Source organism: Mobula hypostoma, chromosome 23 (assembly GCF_963921235.1).
Source record: "Mobula hypostoma chromosome 23, sMobHyp1.1, whole genome shotgun sequence".
NCBI lineage: Eukaryota > Metazoa > Chordata > Chondrichthyes > Myliobatiformes > Myliobatidae > Mobula > Mobula hypostoma.
In genome coordinates, this window is record NC_086119.1 from 44,990,178 (window position 1) to 45,011,602 (window position 21,425).

The following is a 21,425-nucleotide window of genomic DNA, read 5'->3' on the forward strand; positions in this document are numbered from 1 at the left end:
TTTGGTTGATCTCAACTTTAATGTGATTAAAATTCTGAAATGTAAAATGTGTGTAAATGCAAATACTGTAAAAGAAACATACAGCTATTGCTAATGCCTATTTCAATGCTTTTCAACCAGGCCAGAACTAGTCGAGCCTTACCTTCCTGATGAGTTAAAAAAAGGAAAAAGCACTGATGGTAAGGATCTGGATGTCTTTGTGTGGAGTTCAAGATGGTAACCTTTGAAGTATTTGCCTTTTAATTTTTTTTTAAACCTGAATTGTGGAACATAGCTGTGTCATTGCTCAATATTTATATAAGTTTTATATTTTTTCCTCGCCATAGTTGGCCATTCTAGTTCTTGCCTCGACTTCAAAGAAAGGATTAATTTGTATAATAAGGGAAAGTATCCAGGCAAGATTTTATGCTCTGTGCAAAATAACTCAGAATAAAGGTCTGGACACATTTTATTATAACTATAATGCTTCCTTCGTATGCTATAGTTTAAGAAATGTCTCAGTTTATAAATGATGCTGAAATAGCTGATCTGAGGAGAGAGTATCAAATTGAACTGGAAAAGCGAAAATTAGTTAAGTTTTAAGATGCAAGGAAAGGGAAGAAGGAAGAAAGTCTATGATAGTATGGAAAATTGAGGAGATTAAATTACAAAGGTATCAAGAGAAAAGCCAATTATGAATGCTGGAAATCTGGATATTGGAACGAGGTAAGGGTGATAGTAAACAAAATTGTAAAGAAATAAGTAAATCCTGGATGTTTAACCAGGAATAGTAGAATAATTTTTTGGAATACTTGAACTCTGTGTAAGATGCTGTTGAATTGCGTTAAATTTATTGAAACATTGCAGGCTGTAAAGGGTACAGATGGAAGTGAAGATTAAAGTGACGAAAAGAGGCATTCCAGTAGTTGTTCAAAAGGGCGAGGTTATTGTAGGATATTAATCAGTGGATCAGCGTATTGTGAATAGAATAGCTCTTTTGGAACGTTGAGAGGGATGGAGGTGCTGGAAATGGAGGATGATCTGTTGTTTACAGTTGGTGGATGATATGACAATGTGGTTCAAGGAGTGAGGGGAAGGAGTTCCAGAGGATGCATGGAATATGAAAGTTGGGATAAATGAAAAGTCTAGTATGTTAACAAGGGTAGAGGGGAATCTTTCCTTTAGGATAAAGAATGTGTTAACATGGCATTGTTTGAACAAAGCTATGGGAGTCATTGAACTAAACAAACCATCCTCCAAAATGGAATATGAGAAAAATAAAGGAAAGAAATGGAAATCTGAATCAAACAGAATCAAATGAAAATTACAGGAAATAAAAATTAGGAAAAATTATACTCTGGTCAGCCAGCACCTATGGGGTGGGGAGAACAATTAACATTTCATTTTCAAGACCCTTGGTCAGAATTATTCTGACAAAAGGTCTGGGACCTGAAAACTTAGCCTGGTGGAAAAAGATGATGGATCAGGAATGAAATGTTTGCCCACGGCAATTTAAAAATAGTGAACTGGATGGGGAGTGGTGTGGAGTGATTTGTTTTAACTTAATTGAGACTGAGGGTTTTCCAAACAGTCTTGGAGTAGTGGAGTAATGCAGCACCATCAAGTATCTGCTTAGAGTAATTCTATTTACCAGTTCTTGGTGTACTGATGCATTTTGCCTTGGGATGGAAATACAAAGCGACTGGAAAACCCTCTTGAAAATTTAACAGCTAATGCCTGGAAACTAGAAGCAGCAGAAAACACTGAAATAGTTAGAGATGAAGGTAGAAAGCTGCAACATGGAGGAAAATTTATCACAATAAGCAATTTTATATTGTGCAAGAATAGGTGGTAAGATTGATCCTACCAGGGAAGAAGTTATGAGATCTCTGAAGCTGAAAGAAAGGATCTTCTCTTCTAGGTTAAGACAATGGTGACAATGACAGAAAAGCTGCAGAGTGCCTTGACATTTATTCAGATGACAAATGGAGGAACAAAAAATAAGGTCTATGCTGGGGTCTAATTATTTAGAGTTGGAATGAGGAAGGTCAGAAGGGAGAGTATAAAACAATTTTGTTAACTTGTATTTATTTTATACACTGCACTTCGTATTTTTTGTGTAAGGACTCCATTGTGTGTTTCCATTTTTGAATTTTCATCTATTTCAATGATCACTCCCAAAATGCTCCTTCCAATTAATCTGCCTCAACATGAGGATAGATTCTGCAATTTTTGATGGGGTCCCCAACTGTTTTCTCATATTTTTGCGGTCATGTGGGTTGGTCTAGTCCATGAGTTTGAACATTCATTTAGGTTATTTTCTTCCAGTTCCAATACTCCTTTTCCACTTATTGTATTTAACATTTTTTTTCTCTTTTTAATATTCTGAAAGGGGATTTTCCTTTTATGACACTAATTTATTTTTTCCACATCTAACAACCTTTGCCACCTTGGGTTACCTTTCTGCGGAAGTAGAGGTGTCTAACTCCCTTCACACCATCCAAGGTCCACTTACTGAGTGAAGTGATGATTTTACTTAACACTCAGTTTTGTGTACTGTGTTCGCTGTCTACTGACACTTGAAAAACCAAATCCAGGTTAGGTTGGTTCTTTAAGAAATGCTTCTGCTTACAGACCAAGTTTATTATCACTGTCAAATGTAATGAAGTTTGTTTTTTTGTGGCAGTAGTACAGAGTAATACATAAAATATACTGTAAATTGCATTAAGAAATTTACCTTTAGTGCAAAAAGAGCAAAAAGGAAGGTAGTGTTGGTGGTTCGTTCAGAAATCTAATGGCCGATGGGGAGAAGCTCATGGTAATAGTGAGAAGAGGGCATGTTCCGGATGGTGGAGATCCTTAATGATGCGTGCCATCTTTTTGAGGCATCGCCTTTTGTATTTATCTTCTGGTAGAGATATCCTGTGAAAGAACTGGGTGTTTTTACAGCCCTCTGTGCTTTTTTCTAATCTGTATATTGGGCTACCCATACCAGGCAGTGATGCAACCAATTAGAATGCTCTCCATGGTACATCTGTGGTGTTATGCTAGTGTCTTTGATGACATATGGATCTGCACAACTCCAAATGAAATATAGCCATTGGTGTGTTTTCTTTGTAATTGGATCAGTATGTTGGGCCCAGGGTAGATCTTCACAGATGTTGATAGGAACTTGAAGCTGTTCACCCTTTCCGTTGCTGATGTGTGTGTTCTCTTGACTGCCCCTACTTGAGTCGATAATCAATTCTGAGGTCTTACTGATGTTATGTGCAAAATCGGTGTTGTGATACTACACAATCAGTTGATCTATCTCGCTCCTGTATGCCTCCTCTTCACCATCTGAGATTCTGTGACAAAAGTTATGTCGTTGACAAATTTATAGATGGCACTGTGACTAAGTAGGTATTAATAAAGATAGAGGTTTTAGCATTAAAACCTGACTCAGTGTATAATCTATTGCTGCTGGTACGTAACAATTGCACTTAACGGTTTTGTTTTTATTGCACTCTCCTCTCCCCCCCCCCCCCAGTTCTAATTAAGAACAAGATCTCATCATTTAATTAGGTCTTTTATAGCCATAAGGACAGCAGTGAACTCCAGAATTTTAAGTAATGGTGTCTGCTATTCCCACTTACACATCTCTAGAGACATGTTCTGTTCCCTTACTTATCCCTTTACCACTCATTGCACTATAATTTCTATTTTTAATTTCTTCTGCCTGCCATATTTCCTACTATTCTAAGTTCCCATTGTCCCTTTCTCTGTATCTCAAACCGTATTTAGCTTTTTCTTGTTCTAATAAAAGTTTGCCAGTCTGAAGCATTAACTTTCTTTTTACAGATACTATCTGACTTGAGTATTTCTGGCATTTTCGATACCTCAGTCTTCCAGAATTTGCAGTATTTTGCTTTGGTGTATTAATTACAGTCTGAAAATTGCATTGTTTTAAAATTGTGATGTGGACTCAATTTATTTCAAATTGGATTTAGACTGTCCAAACTCATTTAACTTAGGGACCCCACCTACCAACAGAGGGAGGAGACGTGTATCCTGTCCATCTGAGTCCAATTTGACCCGACCTGTGAAAGGTGAAAGGATTGTATCCTAAAATACTTTATTTAGTCTGTACTTCGTTTAATGTTGTATTTTACTTTTAATTAGACCATTAGTAAATTGTCCTCAGTACATTCCTGATGTTTTAGTTCCATCCCCTTGGTTTTTTTCACCTTACACACACTGTTGTATTACATTCAAATAATTTTGAAATGTACTACATTTGGAGTTAAAAGAAGATACTGTGATAGTGGTTAATTTATTTGAAAATGAATGACTTAATATAATTTTCTAATATACCTAATATGCATTTATTAGACTCCAGTTCTGTACCAGAGAAGACAGCACAAGTTCTGACTCCAAGCAGTCCAGAGATAGAAGTTACGTTAGAAGGTATTTTTCTATTTGTTTGTAATAGATTCTGTCTGACTTATGGGTTTAAAGGACTTTCCACCTTTACCCTTAAAGTCTGCTTTAAAAAAAAAATACAAGTTAGATGCCTCCAAAAACCTTCTCAAAATTAACATGGCCCACTTCTCATGCTTGAATGATTTGTCTGCTCATAGGTCTATATACAAAAGCAGTTAGAAGGCATCAACTTTCAGTATTTGGCGAGCATTATTAGATTGCCACTTTAGTGGAATAATACAGGAATTGTAAGAAAATACGAGGAGCTAGGGCATATTATTGATGCTTGTTTCAATGTAAGTAATAGAAAAGTACAAATGTTGATCTTAAAAATAATTTTCTTGTTTCAGTGTCTGCATTATGCAATGAGAAAAGTCAGTTACAATAAATTCTGTCCTCTACACCAGCTTGGCCAGTCTGATGGTATTCATGCAATTTTCTCGGATTGCTATTTATAAACTCCTTGATTTGAATTAGTACAGTGTGGTTTGAAATTGGTCGCCCTAAATAGAAAATGACTTGAGTTGCAAGATACATAACAATACAGCAGGTCCTTCAGCCTACAATGTTGTGCCAGCCAATTATATTGTAATCAGATGGCTGACTAAACTAATCTCTTCTGCCTACACAATGTCTATATCCTTCCAATTCCCTCACATTCATATGCCCATCTAAATGTCTCTTAAAAAGTCTAATGGTTCTGCCTCTACCACCACATGCAGCACATTCTGGGCTCCCACCTCTGTGTTTAAAAAAAACTTATATCTCCTTTGAAATTGCCCTCTCTCAGCTTAAATGCATGCTGTCTGGTATTGGACATATATTGTCTGCCTACTCTATCTATGCCTCTTATAATCTTATAAAACTTGCCCAGATCTCTCCTCAGCTGCTCCAGAGTAAACAACCCAAGTTTGTTCAACCTCTCTTTATAGCACTCTAAACCAGGCAATATCCTGGTAAATCTATTCTGCATCCTCTTCAAAGCTGCGACATCTTTCCTATATTGCGGTGATGAGAACTCTATGCGATACTCCAGTTGCAGCCAAAATAGTTTTATAAAGGTGCAACATAACTTCCAGACTTTTGAACTGAAAGGTGTGGTTAATAAAGGCAAGCATACCATATGCTATCTTAAGTATCTTGTTAATCTGTGCAGCCACTTTCAGGGAGCTATGAACTTGGATCCCAAGGTCCCTCTGCTCATCAACACTGTTAAGGATCTTGCCCTTAATAATGTACTACCTCTTTGCATTTGACCTACTAAGGTGCAACGCCTCCCATTTGCGAGGTTAAACTCTATCTGCCATTTCTCTGCCCGATTCCACAACTGATCAATAAACGGTTATATTTTTTTCCAGTCTTCTACAGTATCCACAACACCAACAATCTTTGTCTCATCCAAAAACTCACTAATCCACCCATCTACATTTTCATCCAGGTCATTTATATATTTCACAAACAGCAGAGGTACCAGTACAGATCCCTGAATCCCTGAGGAACATCAGTAATGACAGATCTCCAGCTGGAATAAGTCCTTTCGACCACTACCTTTTGTCTTCTATGGGATAGCCAGTTCTGAATTAAAATGGCCAATTCACCATGGTTCTCATGCATCTTAATCTTCTGGATGAGCCACCCATGAGGGACCTTTTTGAACACCTTACTAAAAATCCTTGTAGACAATAGCCACAGCTCTGTCTTTATCAATGACCCCCGTCACCTCATCAAAAAACTGAATTAAATTAGTAAGGCATGTCTTGCCCCGCAGAAAGCTGTGCTGGCTCTACCTAATTGTGTCAAGGTTTTCCATATGTTCATAAATCTTATTCTGTCCAGTAATTTTCCGTCCACTGATGTGAGACTTACCAGTCCATAGTTTATGGGATTATCCTCTGTTCCCTTCTTCAGTAATAGGAACGACATGAGCTATTCACCAGTCCTCTTGAGACCTCATCTGTGGCTAGTGAGGACACTAAGATACTGATCACGGCCCCAGCAATTTCTTTTCTTTCCTCTCTCAATACCCTGGTTTTATTACATCAGGTCCTGGAAATATTCACCTTAATACTCTTAAGAAACTGAACACTATGTCATCCTTTACCTCATTGCCCAAGAATATCAATATTGTCGGCACTGATTTCCCTATCCTCTACATCTTTCTCCTGGGTAAATACTAATGTAAAGTGCTCATTAAGGACATCACCCACATCCACTAAATGTTTTCCGCGTTATCACTGAGTGGTCCTAATCTTTCCCTAGTTTTCCTCTTGATTGGGTGGCGGGGTGGAGTTGCATCTCTACCAAAGCAAGGTGCTCCTTCCCTCTGTTAGCCTGCAGATCACCTTGGCAAGGTGAAGCAACTGCTTAGCAGCCCGATTAGGGTAAATGTGAAGCAATGGGAGCAAGTGGTGGATGGTCATATGAGCAGCTGGTGCTCATCACGAGTCCTGGTTATGTGACAACTGACACTAGGCAGACAATGTCTAAAGAGTACTGATAATGGCTTGTAAAGACACTGCCCAGAAGAAGGCAATGGCAAACCATTTTTGTTGAAAAATTTGCCAAGAATAATTATGGTCAAGACCAAGATCGCCCATGTCATATGACAGGGCACATACTGATGATGTGAGTTATCTTCTTGCTCTTGATATGTATACAATGCCTTGGGAATCTCTTTAATCCCACTTGTCAAGGACTTCTGGCTTTTCTAATTCCCATCTTGAGTTCATTTCTGGCTTCTTTATAATCCCCAAAGGCTCTATTTGACTCTAGCTTCCTAAATTTTACACGCTGTTCCTTTTTATTCTTGACTAAATTGGGTGACTTGTGGCATTCCACAGGGGTCAGTACTGAGACTGCTTCTGTTCTGTTATGTCAGTGATTTGAATGAAGGAATCAAAGGCTTTGTGGACAAGTATGTGGATGATATGAAGATAGTGGAGGGGCAGGTAGTGCTCAGGGAGCAGTGAGTCTGCACAAGGACTTGACCATATTGGGAGAATAGGAGAAGTGGCAGATGGAATATAGTGTAGGGAAGTGTATGGTCATGCACTTTGGTAGAAGGAATAAAGGCGTACATTTTCAAAAATCAGGTAGTGACTTGGGAATCCTCATGCAGTATTCCTGATAGGCTGAGTCGGTAAAGAAGGCAAATGCAATGTTCACATTGATTTCAAGAGGCCTGAAGTTAAGTCAAGTCACTCTTTATTGTCATTTCGACCATAACTGCTGGTACAGTACGCAGTAGAAACGAGACAACGTTTTTCAGGACCATGGTGCTACATGAGCAATACAAAAACTACACTGAACTATGTAAAAAAAAAACACAAAACTACGCTAGACTACAGACCTACCCAGGACTGTATAAAATGCACAAAACAGTGCAGGCATTACAATAAATAATAAGACAATATGCATGGTAGACCTGAAATATAAAAGCAAGCATGCAATGTTGAATCTTTATAAGGCATTGGTCAGACTGTACTTGGAGTATTCCGAGCAGTTTTGGGCCCCTTATCTAAGAAAAGATGTGCTGGTATTGGAAAGGATCCAGAGGAGGTTTATGAGAATAGAAGGATTAATATATGAGGAACATTTGATGGTTCTGGACCTGTAGTTGCTAGAGTTTAGAAGGGGGTGGGGGTGGATCTCATTGAAACCTATCAAATATTGCAAGGCCTAGACAGAGTGGATGTGGAGATTGTTTCCTATAGTGGGTGAGTGCAGGACCAGAGGGCACAACCTCAGAATAAAGGGACATCTATTTAGAACCCAAATGGGAAGGAATTTCTGTAGACAGAGGGTAGTGAATCTATGGAATTCATTGACACAGATGGCTGTGGAAGCCAAGCCACTGGTCAAATTTAAAGCAGAGATTGATAGTTTCTTAGTAGTAAGGGTGTCAATAGTTACAGGAAGATGGCAGGAGAATGGGGTTGAGAAGGGTAATAAATCAGCCATGAAGGAATGGTGGAGCAGACTTGATGGGCTGACCGGCCTAATTCTGCTCCGGGGTCCTGTGGTCATCGCCTCTCTCAACATCTGAGGTTCTCTTAACTTTTCCATTTTTGTCCATCCTTCTTACTGGAACACACCTGTCCTGTACTCTGTGCTGTTGGTCTTCAAACAGCCTCCAGATGTGGACTTGCTCAAAAACAGCTGTTCCCAATTAACTCTCCCTAGCTCCTGCCTCATTCTCTTGTAATTTACCCTGCTCTAATTTAATACTCTTTTCCAAGGACCATACCTATCCTTCTCTATACCTATTGTAAAAGTTTGGGGTGCTTCATCTGCTGCGGATGAAGATGTCACTGTTCCCCAACAGTTCACTTGTTGAAAGGTCAGTCACCTGGCCAGGCTCATTGCTCAACACAAGGTCCAGTATGCCCCTCCTCTTGTTGGACTATCTACATATTGATGTATGAAACCCTTCTGAATGCACCTAACCAATTCTACCCCAGCTAAACCTCTTGGACTTAAGGTCCCAGTTTTTATTAGGGAAGTTGAAGTCTCTCCCCCCCCCCCCCCCAATAACAGCAACCCTGTTGTTTTAACATTTTTCCTTAAGCTGCCTGCATATCTGTTCCCATATGACTATGGGGGCAGGTAGGGGAGAGTTGTAGTACAATCCCATTAGTGATTGTACTCTTCCTATTTTTGAGTTCTACCCATGTAGGCTCTGTGGAAGAGCCCTCCATTATGTCCCCTCTGAGTGCACCTGTGATATTGTCCCTGATTAGTAGTGGAACTCTCCTTCCTCTTTTATCTCTCTCATTGAAAACCTGGAATATTAAGCACCCATCCCTATCCCTGTCTCAACCAAGTTTCTGTAATTGTCAGTACATCATAGTTCCATGTACTGGTCCATGCTCTTAATTTCATCAACTTTACCCATAGTACTCCTGGCATTAAAACACACACACACACTTCAAGCTATCTGTCCCAATGTATCTATTACTTTGCTGCTGCCTGCCTGTTTTTACTGGTCCTAACATCTACCTCTTTCTCCATCCTTCCACATTCTGAGCATATGTTCTGATTCCCACACCCTACCAAACTAGTTTAAACCCTCCCAGTTAGCACTATGGAACCTACCGACCAGGATATTAATTCCACTCCAGTTAAGGTGCAATCTGTCCCTCTTGTACAGGTCACCTTGTCCCAGAAAAGGTTTTCCAATTATCCAAGAACCCGAAACTCTAACTCCAGGTATCAGTTCTTCAGCTAGTCGTTCATCTGTAGTATCATACTATTGCTGCCCTGACAAGCATGAGTTTTACATCGTCATCAGTTTGATAATAGCACCTGCTATTAGAAATGAGGACTTGAAATAATAATTTGTAGAACACTTGATGGGCATAAAATGTCACATGCCTGCTCATACATCCAAAGTTTCTGGTCGTACAGAAATTCATAAGAGCCTCTCATTTCACAGTTAAGTCTAGTGTCCATCTGGTGTATTTCATGTCTGTCTTCTGAGTATAGTAGCAGTACTTTTACACACTTAAATGCAGATTTTCTGTACTACGTGAGGAGTGTCCAATACTTCAAATTGTGCTTCTCAGTGTCCACAGATAGGAAATAATCTCTCCTCCCTATGAAGTGGCATGCTAAGTTCTCTCTGGAGTAGAATTCTGTGCATGAGTATGTATTATTGGAGATGTGAAAGTTGGCAAATATTGAAATTCAGTATCCGAATTTGTGCTTTAAGTTTTATCACTGATTCATTGTCAGTCCTTTAGGTATAAACCTTTTATCTTGGATTAGAATTTTTCGTGGTTTGTTTCTGTTGCGTTTAGGTACCAGTACTGAAATTAATAAAGTGACATTAACTGACAGTTTTGCTCAGTTCAGAATTGGTATTTGGTGAGCTGCATGCTTTTGGATCAATAAATTCCAGCAATTGCCTTGTGCACAGGTTTCTGGAAGTACTAGGCACTTGGTTAGTGGTCTGACACTTTTTAAATTGTGCAAAGCAAGAGATTTACTGTTCTGTAAAATTTTTAATAACTTTTTGAACCATACAGTTTTAAATACTCAGAATGCTGCTTTTTTATCTACAGCTTCTGATGAAACACCACCAGCCAAGACAGTTGGAAATAACACTCAAGCAAATGGTTCAAATGTTGCCTCAAACACCATATTCAAACCAAGAGGCAGGGAGTTTTCATTTGGTAAGAAAATTGAATGAATGCATGTGATATATAATAACAAGTGATCTATTAAGAACATTTTTAAAGTTTTGAGTAGTGGATTTATGTTTGTGAGTTCGTTCTTAAAAATTCTAATGCAATATCTTGTTTATTTTAACTGATTCCATTGATCTGTTGGTCTTCCTTAAGGTATTAGAAATAGATGTACAGGATGTCAGTCAGACCATTGAAATGTCAGTAGTTTTCTCTGTCTCCTTAGAACTGACATGTCCCAATCTAACAATTCAACTTTATTACATTAAGAAACAATTCTGGATCATTTGGTATCTACTCCCACCATCAAATGGCAACAGTTTTCTTACTTTTGTTTTACTAATTTTGCTAATTTAACCATTATACCATCTCCATAGCCTTCTCAAAAAAAACCTGTCCTTTCACATATTTCTAGGAGCCATCTTTATGTGAGCTGATATGAAAAATGCTGCTCTGTCACATTTTTGTTATACATCATGTTTTAAAAATCATAAGTTTAAAGTCAAGATGATTAAAATGGTTTCCAAATAGGTAGATAACTCTTAAATGCCTGATATTAAAGAAATAGTTTTTTGCTGATCTTTGGAATGGTCCAAGAAAATTTTGTGCTTTCTAAGGTGTTCGTTCCTCCAAAGTGGCCTGGATATTTATCCAGGAAAGGCAAGGTACGTTGCATCCGGAATTTTTTTCAGTTAGTAGAGGACTTCCTCCCACACCGCTCTGACGTAGTGGGAGATCGCGTACAAGGCAAGTTACAGCAGTGGTTTGCCATTGCCTTCTGCCGGGTGAGTTTTTCAACGAGATCACCAGCTCTTAACCCAGCACGGATGAAAAGTGTGCAGGGGAGCTGGCTGGATTTGAACTTGGGACCTCCCGCCCCGCAGTCCAGTGCTGATGTCACTATGCCACCAGCCGGGCCTTTGTTGGGGTAGACCAGAAAAAAATAGTACTAGCAGAGGTCAAGACTTCTAAGCTTGAGCATTTTCACATGATAACCTGCTTGGAAACAAAAGTGTCAACTTGCATATTAGTGAACAGTGATTCTGTCTTTTGTCTTCAGGTGGAATCAGTTTGCTTTAATTAGCGGACAGGGTACTGCAAGTATAACTAGACTGTAACAATGAATGATCATGGAATTGGGAATTGAGGTGAAATTCAAGTAGCTAGTATGTAGTTTGGAATTTGTTTGCTATATAAACTCAAAAATAGCTGAATGCAAAGTGAAACAGGATGCTTTTTTATTTATTGTTCTAGCTCTGCGATGTTTCATTGGTTAATTATTCTCAAAGTACATCAATTGACAACCAAATGAAATGCCCCAAATAACAAAGAACCTGAAATTCTGCACTTCTGCTGGCACCAATTTTGATATTTACCCAGCCTATTTAACCTTCAGTAAATTGATGAAAGCTATCATTGACAATGTCACTTCAATTGAACCAGTGAAATGATCTGGGAAATTTGAAAATTAGAACAGCAAATGGTGGAAACACTGAGGCAGGTGGCATCTGCGGAAGCTAAGAGTTAATGTTTTAGGTTGAAAACTGTCAGAGTTCTGTGTCACTTTTTTTCACTGTCTGGTTTTAGTTTCTCTGGGCCATTAGCTCATTATGGCCTGTGTGCTAACATGGACTAAGGAGCTTAATTTCATAAAGACACCCTAATAGAAGTAAAGTCAAAGAGCATGTAAGGGAATATACTCCAGTGATTGGAGTCATACCTCACACAAAGTGGTGTGGTTTTGATTGCTGGGTATCAATCATTCCAAGCAAAACCTTATTATTGGAGTTCTGTGGGCCAGAATCATAACGTCAACATTCTTCTGCTTTATCATTGGTTAGAAGTGGGGGTGTTCCCTGAATGCATAATGTTCTGTTCCATCTGCAACTTCTCAGCAGATGAAGCACCTCATGAGGTACCAGGTACTGTCCAGTTGCAACATGATAGCATTGAACCAGTGACTCTTGACCTTGCTAAATCCTGTATCATCAGTGTACTGGGAAAGATCACCATTGAACAGAACCTTGGTTGGGCCCTTGACATAAAAGCTATAGCAACAAATGCAGGTCCAAATCTGGCCAATTTGTGACCAGTGAATGACCACCTTGTACCCAAGGCCCATTCACCATTTGTAAGATTAAAGCCAGGTGTGAATAGAATACTTTCCGCTTACTGGCTATCTATAGCACCAACAACTCTTACGACAAGTATTACATCCTCAGACAAAGCAGTCTACTTGATTTGTATCCCATCGTCCACCTTAAACATGAATTTCTTTCATTACCAGCACAATGTGGTTACAATATATACAGTCTACAAAATGCATTCCAGTTCCTTGGACTACCTTAGTAGTATCTCTTAAATTTGTGACTATTACCATGAAGGCAAGAGTAGCAGGTGCATGTTTAAGTCTCTCCCCCGCCCCCCCCCCCCAACTTGCATGCCATCCTCACACTTGGAAATACTGTGTATCTGTGGTCTTTCATGGATGGACTGGGCTGTGTTCAAGGGCTCATCTATAGATCTGAATGAATGCACCATGGTTGTCACGGACTTTATAAAGATTGTTGTAGACTAGTGTGCCCCACAAAATCGTTTGGAGTCTACACCAACCAGAAGCCCTGGATGAATCATGTGATCCACAATTTGTTGAGGCCCAGGTCAGAGGCATTCAAGTCTGGTGACCAAGAAAGTTACAGGAGGTCCAGGTACGATCTTTAGAAGAGCCATCTCTGAAGCGAAGTGAAAATTCTGGACTAAGCTTGGATCAACAAAAGATGCTTGAGGTTTGTGGCAGGGCTTGAATGCTGTCACCTCTTGTAAAGTAAAATCAAGTGACATAAATGACAACAGAGCTTCGCTTCCAGACGAACTCAATGTCTTCTATGCTCCCTTTGACCATCAAAACGTGGAGGAACCTACATGAATTCCCACAGCCCCCGATAATCCTGTAATTTCAGTCTCTGAGGCTGATGTGCAAGCATACTTCAGGAGGGTGAATCCACGGAAAGCATCGGTCCAGCTGAGCTATCTGGCCAAGTATTAAGGACCTGGTATTGATAAACTGACTGGAATGCTCACTGAGATCTTTAACCTCTCGCTTTGGCAGTCTGACTAAGCAACCTGCTTCAAGCAGACTTCACTTATACCTAAGAAGAACGTGGTACCTGCCTCAGTGACTATTATCCTCTAGCTAGCATTTACATCCAAGTGAAGTGTTTTGAGAGGTTGTTGATGAAACATCCACTCCCTGAGAAGCTATTTGGATTCAGTCCAATTTGCTTACTGGCACAACATCTCCACAGAAGATGCCATCTCATTGGCTCTTTACTCAACCTTGGAACATCTGGACAGCAAAGGTGCATACATCAGGATGCTCTTTATCAGACATTCCACCTCTCCTGGAAGTTCTGGGAGTCTCCCGCATGTTGATGGCGGCTCCCTGACGCCAGCAAATTATGTACAATATCCCGGAAATTGATTTTTTTTGAGAACAAGTGAGCAGGGGTGGTGGGGGGAGAGAGACACTTAGCAAGAGAGTGACAGAGAGAGCATCCTGACTGATCTTAGCTCTTTGTGCTAAGTAGACCTATCAGCTTTCTCTGTGGGTGGGCTTTACAGTTGACCTCTCCCTCTCCCCCTCCCCCTCCCCCTCCCCCTCCCCCTCCCCCTCCCCCTCCCCCTCCCCCTCCCCTCCCCCTCCCCCTCCCCCTCCCCCTCCCCCTCCCCCTCCCCCTCCCCCTCCCCCTCCCCCTCCCCCTCTCCCTCTCCCTCTCCTCCCCTGTCCATCAGTTCAGTTTAGTGTCCTGCAGCGCCATGGCACAGTGTTCCAAAAAAAGAAAATATAAAATGTACTTCACCCCAGACCACACTAAAGTACACCCCTGCCTAATAGGGGTCAAAAATAATCACAGTGTTGCTGACTGCACTGTTTGCAACAGTGACTTTTCTATTGCCCATGGTGGGTTAAATGACTGTAAAAGACATATTGAGGTGAGTTTAACAAGTGTCATTCGTTCATTAGCATAGCTAACGTTATTTAAACTAGCTGGCCAGCTGCTAAGGAGCTACTCTATTGACGTCCTACGTGATGAGGCCAAACTCCCTGTAGACTTGCTTAAAGTTGTAATAGAATAAAAAAAAGACTCCATGATAATATAAGTACATATTTTAATATCCCATTTTCTGCATAAGACAATATAATAAGGATACACTTTATGCTTTTATTTCTTTTAGGGACCACAACATATTAGGGAGGCTAAGCGCAGGGAAGGCTGCTCAAGTATTGGTGCTACCTCCCTGAAATGAGTTTTTGCAGGGTGGGATGTCTGTATTATTGACTACAGTTCTGTATCCAATGCCATCATCCCCCTCAAAACTAATTAATAAGCTTCAACCCCTTGGGCTCAATACCTCCTTATGCAATTGGATCCTCTATTTCCTCACTTGCAAACCCCAGTCAGTTCAGATTAGCAACAGCATCTTCTCCATGATCTCCATCAGCACAGTGTTACGTACCCCGTAACTGGGTTGCCAAACCAGCAGAAATGGATCACTCAGTTGGAGTCTGGAGTACTAGAACTAAGAAAGTTTTATTAAAGAAACAAGCAACACAGTAATCGAAAGGATAATAAATGCAACAATTCAACAATGATAACCACACATGTGCACAGAATTAAGATAACAGCATCAATCAAGCTCTATCGTTGTCTAGGGGTAAATGACCAATTTCAAAATGACTCAAAGTTCAGTCCAGTTTGTAGTTCAGTTCGCAGTAATCGTTGTCATGGCGATGGACAAGGTGGGGAAGAGAGACATAGAATAGGAACAACTCATCATTCAGCACAGCTTCACTCACAGACCAGCGAGATGGCTCACAAACAGCATTTGGGCGGGTCCTTGGTGATGTCACCTGAGGTCACCGACTGTGACCCCTCCTCCAGATGCGGTCGATCCTCTGCAGTGAACCCGGCACCCAGGCAAGGGCGGACACACACCGGGTTCCCGCTGATCGTACCTTTCCACCCTGGGCGTTGTTCGGTACTTCTCAGCACTCGTGAGAGGCGCACCGCTTCCAGGGTCTCGTTACCTCGGGTGGCGTGTGTCTGTCTTAGCGAACCTGTCCCTTTTTATCCCCCTGCTGGGGTATCGCCTGTCCATCACTTCAAACAGTTCAGGGTTCAAAGGGGGGAGCCGCTCCAGACAGCTCTTCCTCCCACATCCCTTCATTACACATCTCCAGACGCTGCTCCATTGTTCCTTATCTCTCCTTCCCCTGAGGGCAGGTGGCAGACCAACTGCTGATGCCACTGATGCTAGCCCAGGCCAGCAAACATCCTAATTTTATGTGTATTCTCGTAACAACAGATGCACCATAAGGCTGTGTGCTTAGTCCCCTGCTGTACTCAGTTTACACTTACGATTGTGTGGCTAAACACAGCTTCAATGCCATATTTAAATTTGCTGACTACACCACTGTCATAGACCAAATCAAAGTTTGTGAAGAAAATGTCAGCAAGACCGAGGAGCTAATTATTACTGTTAGGGCCAAACATTTGAGATGAAAGTAAGCAATTGAATGGTATTTGTTAAAGTATTACATTTACCACATTGCACATTAAGATAAAAGTGACCATGTATTCTATCAGTTTCTTAAAAACAAATAAGACCTTTTTCACATATACTGCATATGAAATTGCTAAACAGATAGTCATCTCATCGAAGAAGCTTACGTTGGTGGGGAATGAACTAACATTAGAACACCTTCTTAGAAGTGGGCAACCCCACCTAAAATTTTGGTTTAAAACTCATAAAACCAGTCTCTAGAAGTTGTTTTTTTAAAATTTCACACCTTTATTTAAAACATTAAAATGTATGGTGATGGGGAGTGGTGGGGAAAGTTGCACGAAACAATTAAAATATTAAATTTTGTATGTTTTAAAGAAAAGGTAAATTTTGCTGGGGGCTGCCTTTCCTGGCAAACTGCTCAGTGCCTTCCATTTTATTGATATTAGATATTAGAGACAACAGTCTGTCATATACCATTCAGTTAAGTTTTCTAATATACGGTAACAAATTACAACAAGTTCAGAGTGGATCAAATTATAGTGATTTTTATTATTTTACTTGCAAGGGAAGATCTATCTCCACACAAGTTATTGTCTGGAAATAGCATCAACCTTGTAGCTCCAAACAAACCACTTCTATATTTTTTACAGAGAACAGTAATTAATTCCATTCTGTAACATTCCTCCATTATATGTATCTTTATCTGGTTCTGATTGTAGTCTGGGAGGCCCCAAAGATCAGTTGGATATCATTGCCTCTTTTACTCATTCAAATGCTTCCTGAGCTTGCGGGGTATAATGGATTTGATTGATTGGAAAGGGGAAGTTTCTGGAGGGGCATAGCAATAGCAGCATAATCTAAAAATCCACTGTCTATGGTACTCAGTCATTCCCAGGAAACACTTCATTTCCCTATGTGTCGTTGGCTATGGGGCTTCATCTACTGCTTTAATCTGAGTCTTAATCAATGATCTTGTATCCTGCAATAGGGTATGTCCCAGATAAGTAACTTCTGGTTGTACGAACTGTACTTTATGACATCTCTTAGACAGCTTATGTAAAAGCTAGAGGGAGTCCTGTTCACAAGTTCTCTTGCTTGAGAAGGTCAACAGGAGGTCATCCATGTACTGTATTACAGTAGAGCCTCTGGGGAAACACTTCCATTTTAAATTTACTGATTGCATCAAAACTATTTTTCAAGGAATCTCAAACTCAAAATCAACGTTGAAGGTCTTGGGCAACATATTTTATGTTCTGTGAAAGAAACCAGTCTTCTTAGTAAAGCAACTTTTAGAATTGTTCCCAAAAATATTCAAATTTTTCCAAAAGTGTTAATTTCTAATTCCCAATTTTATTATCTACCACTGAGTAATTTCCACAGATGTCCATTTCCGTCAGAAATGTGGGCATCTCATATCCTTTATGCAGATGCATAAAATTTCCATCTCAACCCACATTACACCTAGCCAGTGTGGGATCTGAGTTTCTCTAAAAGCAATTCCATGGGAAAAATAAAGAAACACAAACCAAAAAAAAACAGACAAAACAAAAATCCATGCAAGTACCCCCCTCCCCCCAACCTATGGGTCCCTGTTGTTATTGCCCATAACAGTCAATATTGTATTCTTTAATTCCTTATTTATTCCCCTAGTATGTCACTATGCTTTGGCAAAGTGGACTGTATGTTTGGATGTAAGCACGTTATAATCCATCTCCTTTCTTCATTAATCATCTAGTTTGTATATTGCTCTCTGGTAACTCATTACTTAGAACGACACACTAAAGTCATCCCCAAGCATGCATGTCTAGATATCCTTAGCAATATCGCTCAGCTACTATACCCTGAATGGGGTAGTGTATGTTATACTTTGGTTCTCATTTCCTGTCCCGGTCCTCTCTCTGATAATAACTGGTGGGGGGGGGGGCGGAATCATGCTGTTGGTAGCACAAGCTCTTTTTGGTTGTATGTCGGCGTGGGAATCCTTGTGAGGAGGCTCCTCATCATAGCCCTATGTGGTCACTTTATCTGCTAGATCATTCCGATCCACATCTCCATTTTCATCCTCTTCCCTTCTTTCAGATCCAAAAGCGCATGTTATTCCTCTGCTCTGCAGCTTTTGTATTTGCTTTAAACACTGTATGATTTCTAGTGTTACTTTTCTTTTCATGTGCTGATTTATCTTTATGAATCAGGGAAGGATGCACCCTGCCCATCTTTTACTTTATCCTTAATTTGTTCTATTTATGTTTATTAATATTCTGTCAATTTACCAGTTTTCACTACAGTGTCTTGTATGGTTTAATAAATTTCAGTATTTAGTTCTGGTGCCTGGTGTCACTGATACCCTTTCATTATTAGATGGTTTACTAATGTCTTTCATGCGTTCCCGATGCTCGGTTGATCTGTGTAAGTTTAGAGAGTTAGGAAAGAGGCTGAAGAGTAGGATGTCCAAGGTGGTAATCTCCAGATTACTCCCAGTGCCACGAGCTAGTGAAGTCCAGAACAGGAAGATAGCGCAGGTGAATGAGTGGCTGAGGAGATGGTGCAAAGGGCAGGATTTTAAGTTCTTGGATCATTGGAATCTTTTCTGGGGAAGGGTTGACCTGTACAAAGTGGGACGGGTTGCACCTGAACTGGAGGGGAACCAATATCCTGGGAGGGAGGGTTTAAACTAGATTTGCAAGGGGATGGGAACCGAAGTGCAGAGACAGAGGATGGTGCAGTTGACGCTCAAGTAGTGACAGCTTGTAGGGGGTTTGAGGAAGTATAGGCAGATGATATAGCAAAGAAGCACTCAGTTAGATGGCTTGGGATGCGTCTATTTTAATGAAAGGAGTATCATAAACAAGGCGGATGAACTTAAGAGCGTGGATGAATATGTGGAACAATGATGTTGTAGCCATTACAGAGACTTCAGTAACTTGGGCAGGAATGTTTGCTGAATGTGCTGGGCTTTAGATGTTTGAAAGAGGACAGGGTGGGGAAGTGGCATTGCTAATCAGGGATAGTATCACGGCTGCAGAAAAGGAGGAAGTCATGGAGGGATTGTCTACCGAGTCATTGTGGGTGGAAGTCAGAAACAGGAAAGGGGCATTAACTCTACTGGGTGTTTTATTATAGACCCCCCCCCCCCCCCAAAAGTAACAGACATCAGGAGCAGATGGGGAGGCAGATTCTGGAATGGTGCAATAATAATAGGATTGTTGTGATGGATGATTTTAACTTTCCTAATATCGACTGGCATCCCCTTAGAGCAAGGAGTTTGGATGAGGTGGAGTTTGTTAGGTGTGTTCAGGAAGGTTTCCTGATGCATAAGCCAACTAGAGGGGAGGCTGTACATGATCTGGTATTGGGAAATGAACCTGATCAGGTGTCAGGTCTCTTGGTGGGAGAGCATTTTAGGGCAGTGATCACAATTCTATCTCCTTTAGCATAGCACTGGAGAGGGATAGGAGCAGACAATTTGGGAAAACATTTAATTGGGGTAGGGAGAAATATGCTAATAGGCAGGAACTTGGAAACACAAATTGGGAGTAGATGTTCTCGGGGAAATGCACAGTAGAAATGTGCAAATGCTCAGGGAACATTTGCATGGCATTCCTTGTGGGTACGTTCCATTGAGGCAGGGAAAGAATGGTAGGGTTAAAGGAACCATATGTACAAAGGATGTAGAAAATCTAGTTAAGAAGAGAAGAAAAGCTTATGAAAGGTTTGAGAAACTAGGTACTGTCGGAGCTCTAGAAAATTACAAGGGTGCCTGGAAGGAGCTCAAGAATGAAATTTGGAGAGCTGGAAGGGGCCATGAGAATGCCTTGGCAGGCAGGATTAAGGAAAACCCCAAGGCATTCTACAGATAGATGAAGAGCGAGAGAATGAGCTGTGTGAGAATAGGACCAATCAGGAGCCAGAGTGGAAGCATGCATGGAGCCTTAGAAGATCGTGGAGGTACTTAATGAATACTTTGCTTCAGTATTCATCAGTGAAAAAGACCTTGGCAATTGTGGAGATGACTTACAGTGGACTGAAGCACGTGAGTGTATAGACATTAAGTAAGAAGATGTATTGGAGTTTTTGAAAGGTATTAAGTTAGATAAGTTGCTGGGACTGGACAAGATATACCCCAGGCTTCTGTGGGAAGTGAGCGAGGCGATTGCAGAGCCTCTGGTGATGATCTTTACATCATCAATAGGGATGTGAGAAGTACCAGAGGATTGGAAGGTTGCAAAGAATATTGCCTTGTTCAAGAAGGGAGTTGAGATACCACAGGGGAATTGTAGATTAGTGAGTTTTACTTCAGTGGTGGGCAAGTTGTTGGAGAAGATCCTGAGAGGCTGGATTTATGAACATTTGGAGAGACATAACCTGATTCGGGATAGTCAGCATGACTTTGTCAAGGGCGGGTAATGCCTTATGAACCTGATTGAATTATTTGAGGATGTAATGAAACACATTGATGTAGGTAGAGCAGTGAATGTAGTGTATATGGATTTCAGTAAGGCATTTGATAAGGTTCCCCATGTGAGGCTAACTCAGAAAATAATGAGGCATGGGATCCAAGAAAATCTTGATTAGTGGATCCAGAATTGGTTTGCCCACTGAAGGCAAAAGGTGGTTGTAGATGATTTGTATTCTGCGTGGTAGGCCGTGACCAGTGATGTTCTGCAGGAATCCGTTCTGGGACCCCTCCTCTTTGTGATTTTTATAAATGATCCTGATGAGGAAGTGGAAGGATGGGTTAGTAAGTTTGCTGATGACACAAAAGTTGGGAGTGTTGTGGAAGTCTGGAGCATTGTCAGAGGTTACAGTGGGATATTGATAGGATGCAGAACTGGGTGGAGAAGTGGCAGATGGAGTTCAACCCAGGTAAGTGTGAAATGGTTCATTTAAGTCAAATTTGAAGACAGAATATAATATTTATAGTAAGATTCTTGGCAGTGTGGAGGATCAGCGAGATCTTGGCGACCATGTCTATAGGACAGTCAGAGCTGCTGCACAGGTTGACAGTGTCGTTAAGGAGGCGTGAGGTGTGTTGGCCTTGATCAGCTGTGGGATTGAGTTCAAGAGCTGTGAAGTAATGTTACAGCTATATAGGACCTTAGGCCCCACTGAACTGTGTTTAGTTCTGGTCGCCTCATTACAGGAAGGATGTGGATACTATTGAGAGAGTGTAGAGAATATTTTTTTGGATGTTGCCTGGATTAGAAAGCATGCCTTATGAGAATAGGTTGGATG

The 21,425-nt window shown here is 40.6% G+C and overlaps 1 protein-coding gene across 12 annotated transcripts in view; it reads left to right on the plus strand.

The window, feature by feature from the left end:
- The window catches only part of LOC134336825 (general transcription factor II-I-like), a 145,797-nt gene that overhangs the window by 96,325 nt on the left and 28,047 nt on the right, over positions 1–21,425 (plus strand). For 10 of the 12 annotated variants that reach the window (XM_063031361.1, XM_063031363.1, XM_063031357.1 and 7 more), the window contains 4 exons: positions 121–179; positions 3,993–4,067; positions 4,351–4,425; positions 10,503–10,613. In XM_063031361.1, the coding sequence (XP_062887431.1) occupies positions 121–179; positions 3,993–4,067; positions 4,351–4,425; positions 10,503–10,613 (320 nt within the window). The remainder of the gene's footprint in view (positions 1–120; positions 180–3,992; positions 4,068–4,350; positions 4,426–10,502; positions 10,614–21,425) is intronic. The other 2 variants (XM_063031359.1, XM_063031360.1) reach the window with 2 other exon arrangements.